General features: G+C 51.1%; 1 protein-coding gene across 3 annotated transcripts in view; it reads right to left on the reverse strand.

The window, feature by feature from the left end:
* The window catches only part of TMEM104 (transmembrane protein 104), a 59618-nt gene extending 47234 nt beyond the window's left edge, over positions 1-12384 (reverse strand). For 2 of the 3 annotated variants that reach the window (XM_019466310.2, XM_019466309.2), the window contains exons 1-5: positions 12261-12372; positions 11533-11654; positions 3201-3322; positions 902-983; positions 323-419 (exon numbers count right to left, since the gene is read on the reverse strand). In XM_019466310.2, coding sequence (XP_019321855.1) covers positions 323-419; positions 902-983; positions 3201-3322; positions 11533-11654; positions 12261-12369 — 532 coding nt within the window. In that variant the 5' untranslated portion in view covers positions 12370-12372. Of the gene's footprint in view, positions 1-322; positions 420-901; positions 984-3200; positions 3323-11532; positions 11655-12260 lie in introns of all 3 variants that reach the window. The other variant, XM_019466311.2, reaches the window with a different exon arrangement.
* Positions 12385-12445: the final 61 nt, after the last annotated feature.

Consider the following 12445-nt stretch of genomic DNA (forward strand, 5'->3'; position numbering starts at 1 on the left):
GCTGGTAATGGAGCGGAGAAGAAAAGCTGGGTCACATGGCCCTGGCTCGGCTGGAGTGGGGAGGGACCTGTCAGACATGCGTGATTGGTGGGACAGGAGGATGAGTCGAACACCTCACATCGGTTCAAGCTTCCAGTGTGCCCAGGGTGATGAGGTGAGTAGCCTGACCAAGCCGCTAACATGAGCAAGTGGTGAATCCCGGGTCCCCGGCTAGTGCTCTGGCCTGACGGTCTCTGCAGAGAGACTCCGTTGCTCTCTCTACAAGGGAAGAACCTTGTGGGCCAGAGGGAGGTGCCTGCCGGCCTGTAACCCCAAGACTTACGCACTGACAGGATGGGTCGTTTCTCTGCCCGCTCGTAGTTGTCCTGAACAAGGACGTCACTGTCGGAGGCTGTGGAGGAGTCCTCCTCTTCCTCCTCCTAGGAGGGGGTGGGGCGGGGGGAGGGAGGGGACAAACAAGGAAAAAAGAGGGGCACATAACTCTACAGAAAACCCACGGGAAACTGGAAAACCCATTTCCTTTGATCTTTCTTTCCAGAAGGCATCTAATTAGGGGCACCTCTCAACACCTCCATGCTGTCACATGAGAAGGCACAGACATGCAGATGTCAGATCTGAAGCTGCAATGCTGTTCCTGGGACTAGAGGTTCAGAATGATGAGTGAGCTCACGGTAGGGGGCTCAAGGGGACCCCTGACATGATGCTAAGGGAGCAGAGGCTGCATGTGTTCAGTGAGCTTACGCGGCTGTAAAGCTTTGGCTCTGGAACAAGGGTCTTGGAGACGTGCAGTGGACGTGAGCCCCCTACACATCGGGAGGGAAAGAACTGGCCCCTGAGGGCTGCCTCTTCTAGCACACAATTGGCCAGAGGCGCAGCCTGGAGACAAGGGCAATACACACACCTGGTGGTTTTCCATCCTCTTCCAGTGGAGCTGAGCGTTGGCCGCGGCCATGGCCTCTATCACGAAGGTAGTCGTCACAAAGCTGCGGAGTAAGGCCACAGTTTAATTGCCAAAGGCAGGTGGGAGGTTGGAGGTGGCACAATGAAAAAGGAAAAATCGTTTCAAGACCAAGAAGCCCAAAGCATTCTCTCTTCTGAGAGCTGTTCCCTAGGGGACTTTTGAGATGCATTTGACCTGGTAAAATGTGTGTGCGTAAGGGACGTCTTGCGTGCTTGCCTTCATGTCCTTGTCTATGTTTAGAATATGTTTTGATGCACGGGAGAGAGGGGTGTGAAATAAGCTGATGGGGGCCAGGGGTAGAGCGTGAGCCTGGGGGAAGAGGGGACATGGGGCGATGTGGTACCGCACACCAAGAGGGGGCCTGCTGGGGGCAGAGCAGGGAGGAGGCCAAGTCACAATGGGCCTTCTGAAAGCTTCTGGGAAGGGCAGCGGGCAGCTCTCCACTCTCCGTGCTGGGACACAGACAAGCAGTCAGCTCCCAGGTCCATTCACTGATGGACGGGGCACAGCACGGATAACTGGAAAGGACATTAGGTTCCAGAATGTGTTTCCATGTTTCTGTCTTTCCTTCCTTTTTCGGCAGTACCTTTACTTTCCTAATAACCTAGCAAATGTAAAAATAAGCTTGCGTTTTTATGGCTCGAGTCAAAAAGGACACTGAGAGGTGGCACCAGACATTTGCTGCAGAGTCAAACTAGAGTGCAAAACCATCTTCTCTCTTCTTCCGCTTAGGGAAGCTGGAGAGGCCCAGACTTCAGCCGGAGCTGGAGTGCATGGGTCCTCCAGTCAGCAGAGCTGCGGGGCAGGGTGGGGGGGAGGGGGGAGCCGCCCTCCTGCTGGTAAACCCAAGGGTGGAGTCTCTCCCTGCTGAAGGACCCCAGACAGCACAGTCATCTCCCTCCTTCTTGAGGCTGTAGCCCAGCCCTCCTCAAGTGCCTTCACTTGCCACAGGCTGACTGCTCAGCCACATCCACTCCATCTCAGGGGGTGGAGGGCAGCCAGTCCTAAAACTCCCATTCCAGGGCCTCAGCACCTTCTGGAAAGGTTTCTCATTATCTTGCCTAAGTGACCATTTTAAGGACTTCAGATTTTCCCTTCTTTTTGCAAATAAAACTAGAATCAATCTTAGTTAAGGCATAAAAAGGATTCTCATGGTTGCACAAAGCCAACTCATCGATCATGTTCAAATATAAATGGGCTGAGCAGGGAGGGGACATGGCCGCCCCTACCTGGGGACCCCCAATCATCACCTCCCATTCAGACAGCTGCCTGTGCTGAAGGTCCTTTAAAGGGGACAGCAGAGCCACAGAAGGACAAGGACTTGCAGTATGTAATGAGCCAAGGATGGCCACGAAACCCCCCAAGAGAAAATGAGTGAAGAAACAGAAATGTGAGCATTTGCCCATCCAGCCTCTTCTACGTCCCAATTTGCTTCACCTGTAACCCCACCCAAGAACAGTGCCTGGTGTCACTTCTCCCAGGGAAGGTCCTTCTGAGGGATGTTTCCAGGTGTTCCCTTGCCTCTTTTTGGCAGCCTGTAGATTCCCACCTGGAAATGCATAGTCCTAATCCCTTACGAGCCTGGGGCTTGCTGAATACTTGCTGAATGACTCCCCGCCTGCGTGCAGAATCCGAGAGGAGCCTCAAGTAGGATCTACCCTCTGTGAGGCACCAGCTGGTGAACCCCACACACCTGGCTCTAGGAGCGGGTGCCCCTGAAAGCTTGGGAAGGCACCGGGCACCTCTGCTGCCAGGCACAAAGTGGGCTGAGATTAACATGTGATTATGTGCCTCCCCGTGTGTTAATAATCACTTACTTTGTGGGCTATCTTAAGCAAATTCTAAATTCTAAACTGACTTCCCTTATCACTGTAGAGGTTTGTCAGATTCTTTTTCTGTGGCCAGGTGGTATTTTCTCGAAGAACAAAAATTGATGATGGTACCATCACTAAAGCATACAACCGGGGAGGTCAACCAGCCGGAGAGGCAACGTGAGCGCCACATGAAACATTCCAAAGCCCAGTTGGATGTCTTGACTCTTAACTGATCAGATTGTGTAACTGCTCCGTTAGCATGAGACCTGGAGGCCTTTGCGTCTCCTTTCCTGTCTCTGGGCCACTGTGGTTAGGATTCACAGTGGACATCTCTCTGCCCCCCAGGCACACTTCCTCATGTTAATGAAGAGAAGTGAGGACTCTCTGGGCAGCCTCCTCCCGGCCCCTGCGTGCCAGCCTCTTACCTCATGAAGCCCAGGAACACCAGCAGGACCAGGCTGACGAGCCACCCGGCGGTGGCAAAGGCCTTGGGCATGGTGAGTGCACCAGTGCCCACGATGAGGTTAAACATGTACACCAGTCCCACCTGGAAGCAACAGAAGTGACCTTCAAGCTCTGAAATTAATTAACCTCTCCCGGCAGTGGCTCCCAAAGATGACCCTGGGTGACAGCCAAACTGGAGGCAGGGAGGCCAGAGAAGCAGGTCAGAAGGGAGAATTCGGCCGAGGTTCTAAGAAGGCGTGCTGTGCAACCAAATGCTAGGGAAGGGAACATCAACACTTGGAAGGCTGAAGTCCCGCCTTCTGTCGGACCTTCCAAGAGGGCTCCGGTGTTTGGTTCCTTCTCTGCTTTTGGGCACCGCCCCATCACCTTGCCATTTCCTAGCATTCAAAGCTGCATCTCAGAGGTTAGCTCTCTGCCCAACCAGGCTGCAGGCTTCCTGAGGACACACTGCCACATCTGGGGTACCCGGCGCAAGGATGAACCGCAGCGCTGACCTCAAAAAAACCTCCACTCTTCCCAAGACCTCTCAGCACATGACCCAACCCTGCTCTATCCATTCTTGCCATTGTCCTTTGGGATGTCAACATTCATGCTGCTTCCTTTTCCCTACCGTCCTGCCCACACTGACTTCAGGGATTTTTATGAAAATTGAGATAGAATTCACATGTCATGAAATTCACCCTTTTAAGGTATTTGCCAATGACATATCTGATAAAGGATTAGCATCCAAAATATATATAAAAAACTTATACAGCAGCCAAAGCCCAAATAATCCAATTAAAAAATGGGCAGAAGACATGAACAGACATTTCCCCAAAGAAGACATCCAGATGGCCTACGGACAGATGCAAAGATGCTCAACATCAGTCATCAGGGAAATGCAAATGAAAATCAAAGCAAGACATCACCTCACACCTGTCAGAATGGCTGAAATCAACAACACAAGAAACAACAAGTGTTGGCAAGGATGTGGAGAGACAGGAACCCTCGTGCACTGCTGCTGGGAATGTAAACTGGTGAAACCACTGTGGAAAACAGTATGGTGGCACCACAAAAAGTTAAAAACAGAACTACCTATGATCCAGCAATTGCATTACTGGGCATTTACCCAAAAAATACCAAAAACACTAATTCAAAGGGATACATGCACCCCTATGTTAACTGCAGCATTATTTATGACAGCCAAATTATGGAAACAGCCCAAGTGTCCATCAACAGATGAATGGATAAAGAAGTGGCATATATACATACACACACACACACACACTGAAATGTTATTCAGCTATAAAAAGAATGAAATCTTGCCATTTGCAACAACATGGGTGGATTTAGAAAGTGTAACGCTAAATAAGTCAATACAGAAAGATAAATACCGTGTGATTTCTCTCATATGTAGAATTTAAGAAACAAAATGAAGGAGCAAAGGGAAAAAAAGAGACTAAGAAATAGAGTATTAACCACAGAGAACAAACTGATGGGTACCAGAGGGGAGGTGGTGGGGGGATGGGGGAAATAGGTGATGGGGGTTACGGGGTGCACTTGTTGTGATGAGCATCCGGGGTTGTATGGGACTGAATCACTCTAACACTGTATGTTAACTATACTGGAATTAAAATAAAAAACTTAATTTAAAAAACCACCCTCTTAAAGGACACAATTTACTGGTTCTTAGCACCATCATCTAATCTGCTTCATCACTCCAAAAAGAAGGCAGGTACCCACCAGCAGACCCTCTCCCTCGCCCCTGACAACCAGGCTCTGCGTGCAATTCCTGAGTCACTGACTTCAGATTTTAAATTCTCATTCACACTGACTTGACTCTAGCTGCTTTTTTTTTTAATGTATTTTTGAGAGAGAGAGAGCATGCATGCAACAGTGTGTGTGTCAGGGAGGGGGGGAGAGGGAGAGGGGGAGGGGGAGGGGGAGGGGGAGGGAGAGAGAGAGAGAGAGAGAGAGAGACAGACAGACAGACAGACAGACACAGAGTCCAAAGCAGGCTCCAGGCTCCAAGCTGTCAGCACAGAGCTCGACGCGGGGCTCGAACTCACGAACCGTGAGATCATGATCTGAGCCAAAGTCGGACGCTCAACCAAATGAGCCACCCAGGCGCTCCTTGACTCTAGTTGTTAATTGTAATGTTCCTGTTTCTAGATCTCGATCAGGAAATTCCTTTCTCTGAGCTGAAGACTCCTGCAGCCTTATCCATTCCCACCAACACCTGCAGTCCCCTCACCCTCCCCACGCAGGCCACCCCCTCCACTCTGGCCGCATTTGCATTCTTTGGCCTCGTGTACAATGAGCTAGTTCCACAAAGTGCTCTCTACCCTCTACCCATGATTCACACACCCTCCCCTGTTCTGACCCTCCCGACCCCAGCCTTGGACAGACCCAGCGCCTGCTTCCTCTATTTCCTATATGAAGCTGCTAAAAGTTCCTGGAAATTTTTTTTTTCTTTTTAATTATAATGACTGGTTTTACCACAGATGAATGGTTCCTTCACCTGTGCTCCAACAGCATTGATTTTCTTTATTCCACCATGGACTTCTTGGCATTTCCCAAAGGAAACCTCTTCAAGCCCTAGCCCCTGACCTCCACCTCTCTCAATTGAAGGCTGCTTCCTGTGTCACAGAGGTAACTGAGGCCATCTGATGTGCCCTCCGCCAGCTTCACTCCCTCTTCATTCAACAATCAGTGTCTGCATCTTTCCCACTCCCTCTCTACCCATGGGGGACATGTGACCTTCCTCCTGCACCCAAATTTTTGGGCTCAGTCCTTCTTTCTGGAATCTTCTTCCTACCAGCTCCTCCCCTCTGCCTACAAGTGTCCTTGACACCTTTAAAACACCACCCTCTCGGGGCGCCTGGGTGGCTCAGTCGGTTAAGCGGCCGACTTCGGCTCAGGTCATGATCTCATGGTCCGTGGGTTCGAGCCCCGCGTCAGGCTCTGTGCTGAAAGCTCAGAGCCTGGAGCCTGTTTCAGATTCTGTGTCTCCCTCTCTCTGACCCTCCCCCATTCATGCTCTGTCTCTCTCTGTCTCAAAAATAAATGTTAAAAAAAAAAAAAAACCACCACCCTCTCGGGGCGCCTGGGTGGCTTAGTCGGTTAAGCGTCAGACTTCAGCTCAGGTCATGATCTCATGGTTTGTAGGTTCGAGCCCTGCATTGGGCTCTGTGCTGACAGCGCATAGAGCCTGCTAGGGATTCTTGGTCTCCCTCTCTCTGCCCCTCTCCCACTCACACTCTTTCAAAAATAAACAAACATTAAAAAAAAAAAAAAAAAAACCCACAATCCTCTCACTACCCTTAACCCCACTCACCAAAGAAGCTACCTATTTCCTCTACCTTCATTTCCAAGTTTCTGTACTTTGCGTTTCCACTCCCAGAGCTCTTTTGAAACGATGTTCTTCAAAATCACCAATGACCTCCTATTTGCCTAATCCAATGACTTTCTTAGTCTTTACTCCTTCTTACGCTCTGATGTAAACTGTCTCCTTTCCCTCAGCAACTTCACTCAGTCCTGTGGCTTCACCTCCGCATCAGTCTTTCTGCAGACCTCAAATCCACGGTCTCTAGTCACCCCCGCCTCCCCCTCTCCCGCGTATCCCAGTCCTAGCGATTCTACTTTTGAAGAGTCTTTTGTCGCTAGCTCTGGTCACACTCCCGTTTACAAACTAAATCGCTTCCAGCCTGGGCTGTGACCGCCGCTTCCTAACGGGTCTTCCTGTGTTCTACGACACTGGCTCATTTACAGTTTGCTTTACTGCTTATCCCTGTTTAAAAACAGCAACAGAAACACTTATGAACACCTACCCATCTCTCATTTTTACTTCCTTGTTCTTTGAAATATGTACTTTTTATATATGTATGTGTGTATATATACACACGTATATGTATAAATTTTCAAGTTTATTTTGAGAGAGACTGCACAAGCAAGAGAGAGGGGAAGGGGGTGGGGAGGGAGGGGGGAGAGGGAAAGAGAAGGAGGGGGTGGAGGGAGAGGGAGAGAGAGAATCCCAAGCAGGCTCTATGCTCAGCGCAGAGCCTGATGTGGGGGTTGATCCCATGACCCTGGGATCACAACCTGAGATGAAATCAAGAGTTAGACACTTACTGACTGAGCCACCCAGGCACCCTGTGCTTCTCTGTATTTAGAAAATTTTTCTAAAACAACCACGTACTGAATTTTTTATCACACAAATTGGGGCCCATTCTCCCAGCGTTGTTGTTGTTGTTGCTGTTTTAATACAGCTGGGGGATAAGGGGCCGGGCAGTGGTTAGGGAGGGACAGGCTTCTAGGCAGGTGCTAAATGCACATCTGAGTGCTGGATAGGAAGGCATCCTGCAGACGGGAAAGAGCTCTGCTCACAGTCTGTTTACACTTGGCACAGGCCACCGGCCCCTCAAATCCCACCCAGCACTTGGACACACGCAAATGCTGCTTCCCCCACAAAGCCCTTCAAGTCTCGCTCCCCCACTTTTGAACCCTAGAGCAAGACTACTTCCTATGTCCTGGTTCTCGATGTTGGTGTACTCATCCATTCCCCATTGCTACAACTGAGGTCCCGGTGTCACTTCTCAGGTGCCTGGCACAGAGCCTCCAGCTAGGAATCCTTGGCTGAGCTGACTGGACCTGGCGAGGTCCTCTCTAACGTAAGCCTCACAGTCTCTGTCCCATTGTAAACACCATGGTCTCAGTGTGATCACACAGACAGATCCCAGAAGGATTAAACCAAGGTTGAACCGTGTTCCTACATCTCTCCCTGCAGCTTTGTTCTCCGTATGTTGCCCTTCTAAGCAAGAACACATATGAAGGGTAGACCCTTTTTCTTTTTGGAAAATGGCCCTTGGTGATGGTTCTCGTGAGAGGGAAAGTGACGGTTCTTTGCCAAAATGTTTTGTAACAGTACAAGAGGCATTTTTGAATTCAGTGATACCTGAAGGTCTTGAGATGAAGGGTCAAGGGTCTATCTCTGGCTGAGCACTGTTGGAATTTGGGCCAGATTCTTCTGTTGTGGGCTGTCCTGTGGATTGTAGGATGTTTAGTAGCATTCCTGGTCTCTACCCACTAGGTTCTAGTACTCCCCAGCCTCGTGCCTGTGCTGGGATGATCACAAATGTCTCCAGACGTTGCCAAATGTCCTGGGATATGGGGGGGAGGGGCAAGACTGCCACCAGCTGAGAACCACTGCTGATAAAGACATAATCCCAACAGAAACTTCAAATAAGTCTCAGCGAAAAAGACCTTTAAAGGGCGCCTGGGTGCAGTCAGTTGAGCGTGTGACTCTTGATTTTGGCTCAGGTCACGACCTCAGTCAGTTAAGCGTCTGACTCGGTTTTGGCTCAGGTCATGATCTCAGGGTTGTGGGACTAAGCCTTCACATCAGGCTCCGTGCTGGGCACGGAGCTCTAATAAAAATTAAAAATTTTTGATTAAAAAAAAAAACACCTTTAAGAACTTTACAAAAGGAGTTAACTGGGATACGTGCTGTTAGCAGTTAGGAGCAGAAATGGGCAGTCACACTTCTCTTGCACTATTGACATTCTTCAGTTTCAAAGGAGTACTCTGGGCCTAGGGGGGCTCAGGGAGCCTGTAGGATAACATGAGATGTCTTCACCTTCCTGGCAAGAGTTTAAACCCTTCTGACCTTCAGCAAAGGTGTCAGCGAGGACCAACTAGGAGTAGACTTATGGAGCAGGAAGCAGATCTGAGCTAAGCCACAAGCCAGGTCAAAGGTAGTTGTGGGGCAGGAGGAAGAGGAAGGAGATGTTCTCTTCTGCTGGTTACCTGACGGTTCTGTGGGGACAGCCTCGTGGAAAGTGTGGCCAAAAGCAGAATAAAGCCCCGCTGCAGGCTAAACCGTCTCTTCCCCTTCTCCACTCTTCCTCGGGATGGGGGACCTGCTCCCCTGTGCTCTAGGGATGTCAGTGCAGCGTTCCTGCTGCCTTACCTAATGCCCGGCGGTGCACAAGGCAGGAGTTAACGGTGGTTTTTGCCCGCTTCCCCCAATGACACTTGTCAAAGGAAACAGAAGGCAAAAGAGATGCGGAAGCAAGCGGCCTGTCCTTCGAAAGCAACAGCAACGATCTTTGGCAAGACTGGCTGGCAGGAGGGGCCCTTGGCCACTGATCCTTGTGCAGGTGGTGGTCCACTTCATCCTCTATTTGGATCACACAATCCCCGCAGTCCTGAGCCACTCCTGGTCCCCGTAAATAGGGAAACAGACATGCCTGTTCTGAGATCACTTTGAGGATGTGGGGGTGGCATATGGGCCTGAACCGTGTTCTGAATCCGGCACTCTCCTTGAGAGGGCCTGACAGGTAAGTCCTCTGAGGCCAGTCTGCTGAGTACAGGTATTTTTATGCAGAACAATGCAAGCTAAGGCAACATCCCTAACACCCGAAAAGCAGAAAAGATCTGACAACAAGGCAACACAGAGGTAGGGAGAGGCTCTGTGTTGCGAATAACCCAAGTTATGAGCTGATGCACCTTCGTGAACCAAGTAAGTGCTCAGTGTCTCAGTTTCCCAAGACCTCGAGAGCGGGTCATGCCCGCCCTGTGCTGAGCAGGGGATTCCAAGCCATGTCCGCAGTGGAGTGAGTTCCACTGCTTTTCTGGGCTCTGCCGATGGCGAACCTTATGCCCTTCTCCTGGTCTCACAAGGGATCAAGAACCTCTCTCCCAGGATGGCAGAATCAGGGGAAAACTCAGGGAAAAGGCATGATCTCTCCTCAAACCCTGACCGCTAACTCCTGCCTAATACCACCTCACCACCGCCCATCTCTTCCCATCTCTCTCCACCGGTAGGATAAGAGAATGCAAGCAGTTGTTTATGGCAAATGCCCAGAGTAGGCCCTCGAACAAAACCAATCACACAGGAAAACCGGGGGTGGGAAGCAGAACGCACTGAGGCCTTCAGGCCTACTGCCCAATTTCCTGTGGGTATACGCCGACGTGTGAAATGATTATGTGAACTGGAGACACACAACTGAGCATATCAAAATATTTTCCTTTTCAAAACTCAGTGTAACTCGTTTTCTCATCTCTAAGCATACAGATGCTCTGAGAAGCAGCAGGAACTTTTATAGACAATGTGGACACTTCACTGCTGATACCAGGAGGAGGCTGTGAGCTGTTACCCAATTCCTCAGATGAAAGGACCACAATGAGGTTCAGTCCAAAGTTCAAGAAAGACTTCCTCGATAAATATGGAGGGGAAGGAGGCTCTTTAAGTGCTACACACAAAAGGCACAGATCCAGTAGGAACACTCTGGTGTGAAAATGGCTTTTTGCCAGCTATGTTCAGAGATGCTTATTTAATTTATTTACTTATTTGAGAGAGACAGCATGAGTGGTGGAGGGGCAGAGAGAGAGGAAGAGAGCATTCCAAGCAGGCTCCACACTGTCAGCACAGAGCCCTGATGCGGGACTTGAACTCACAAACTGTGAGATCACCACCAGAGCCGAAATTAAGAGATGCTTCATTGACTGAGCCACCCAGGTGCCCCTCAGAGATGCTTCCTTATCCATCACACCACAGCTCGAGGGTCTGGGAAGCTAGCAGAAACAAAGCAGGGATTCCACAGGCTAGGTGGATCTAGAAAGAGGACTTTTGCTACTTAAGGCAGTGCTGCTTTTCCCTGGGATACTTAGTAGCAACATGAGTCAATCATGTGATTATTCCAATCCTCCAGCTAGGTATCCAGGCAAGAGGACTCTGATGTAACCACGACCAATCTTTTTATTACACAAGGAAGATAAACTGGGTGTACTGGTGGGAGGTGGGGGCGGGGGGGGGGGGGTAACGCAGACCCAACACAGTAAGAAATCAGTCCTTCTAATTGTTCTAATTATAGACTCCAGCAAACTGCACTTGGAAGTCTCTGCTTTCTCTGCCTCTTACGCCATCCGAGACCATAAAAGCTGCACAATTTACACTCAGCTGGCAACCAAAGTACTTTCAAACTGCTGAGATGAGCAAACCCAGAGTCAGTAGCTGTCAGTCACCATCTACCCACAGCAGCACAGCCCTCAAGTGTTAGTGGCCCCGGCATAAATATCGCAAGGCGTGAGCAAGTCAGTTTTGTTTCCTTGACCACTCTGACCAGCATCTACCACGTGAGCCAACTCCCATCACATGCTCTGAGCCAGGACCGCCGCAACGCGGCTCCTGCTGAATGGAGTTCCCCACCCTGGCTTTCGCCAGGGTCCAAAAGCAGCCGGCAATCGCTAGTACAGTCGAGGAAGCACCCTGCTTCTCTAGGAGCCGGTGGCAACCATGTGGGTAAAACTCACGTAGGGAGAGTAGAGCTCCCCGGTCTCTGTGATTTCTCCCGCCATTTCCAAAAGTGAGGAAGGGTCGGTGGGCAGCCGAGTTTCTTTAGGTTTCTTCTCTTTCCGCCGGCTCCTGTGGCTCCCTAAGGCAAAAGAGCAGACTTCAACTTTCTGATAGACCTCGATGGGGGTGGGGGCACTTCTGGATGGCGCCCCTCCCCCCACCCCCTGTACTTTTATTACAGACGTGGCCTCAACATCTGCCATGAGAGACAGCCCTAGATGACTGACACCAGGGTGGTTTCCTCGAACTTTTTCCTTGCTGTGCGGGGCATGAATGCATCCAGGGCCGCTCAGACTCCAAGTGAAACGAGGAGACCCACAAGCCACGAAGTCTCCCCCACCACAAGCGGCCCCTTTGCACACTCTGAGGTGGCTATCCACGTCTGAGGTCAGGAACAGCGAGCTCGCTACCACACACGGCAGCCCCAATAACTGTCACCTCCGCCTAGGGCAACAAACTGGGGGCTTTTCCAGGTCGCCTCCCAACCCAACTCCTGGTCCCCAAACCTCTCCTTTGGAACGAGTCCTCCATTCCCCGCCCCCCGCCACCTGTATTTTGCCCTGCCTCTGGGCTCCCCAGCCTCAAGCCTCCCCCTCTTCTCAAGAGCCCCGCTCCGAGCCTTTCCCCGACTTATTCCTCCCTCCCGGAGGGGCCCCGAGTCTGGCGCCGCCCCAGCCCATCCCACCCTCCCGCCGGACCGGACACCTGCACGGCGGCTGACTCCCGGCCGCCGCCTCCAACCCCTCCGCTGCCGCCGGCGCCAGCTGTCCCGCACCAGCGCGCGCAGCGCGCATGCGCCCGCGTTCGGAGCCCACCTAGCCCGTGCGCGCCCTGGGCGGGGCGCAGCGCGCTGATTGGGCGCCTTGCGGA

Source organism: Panthera pardus, unplaced genomic scaffold (genome assembly GCF_024362965.1).
Source record: "Panthera pardus isolate Hobbes unplaced genomic scaffold, ASM2436296v1 HiC_scaffold_3, whole genome shotgun sequence".
In the NCBI taxonomy this organism is placed as follows: domain Eukaryota; kingdom Metazoa; phylum Chordata; class Mammalia; order Carnivora; family Felidae; genus Panthera; species Panthera pardus.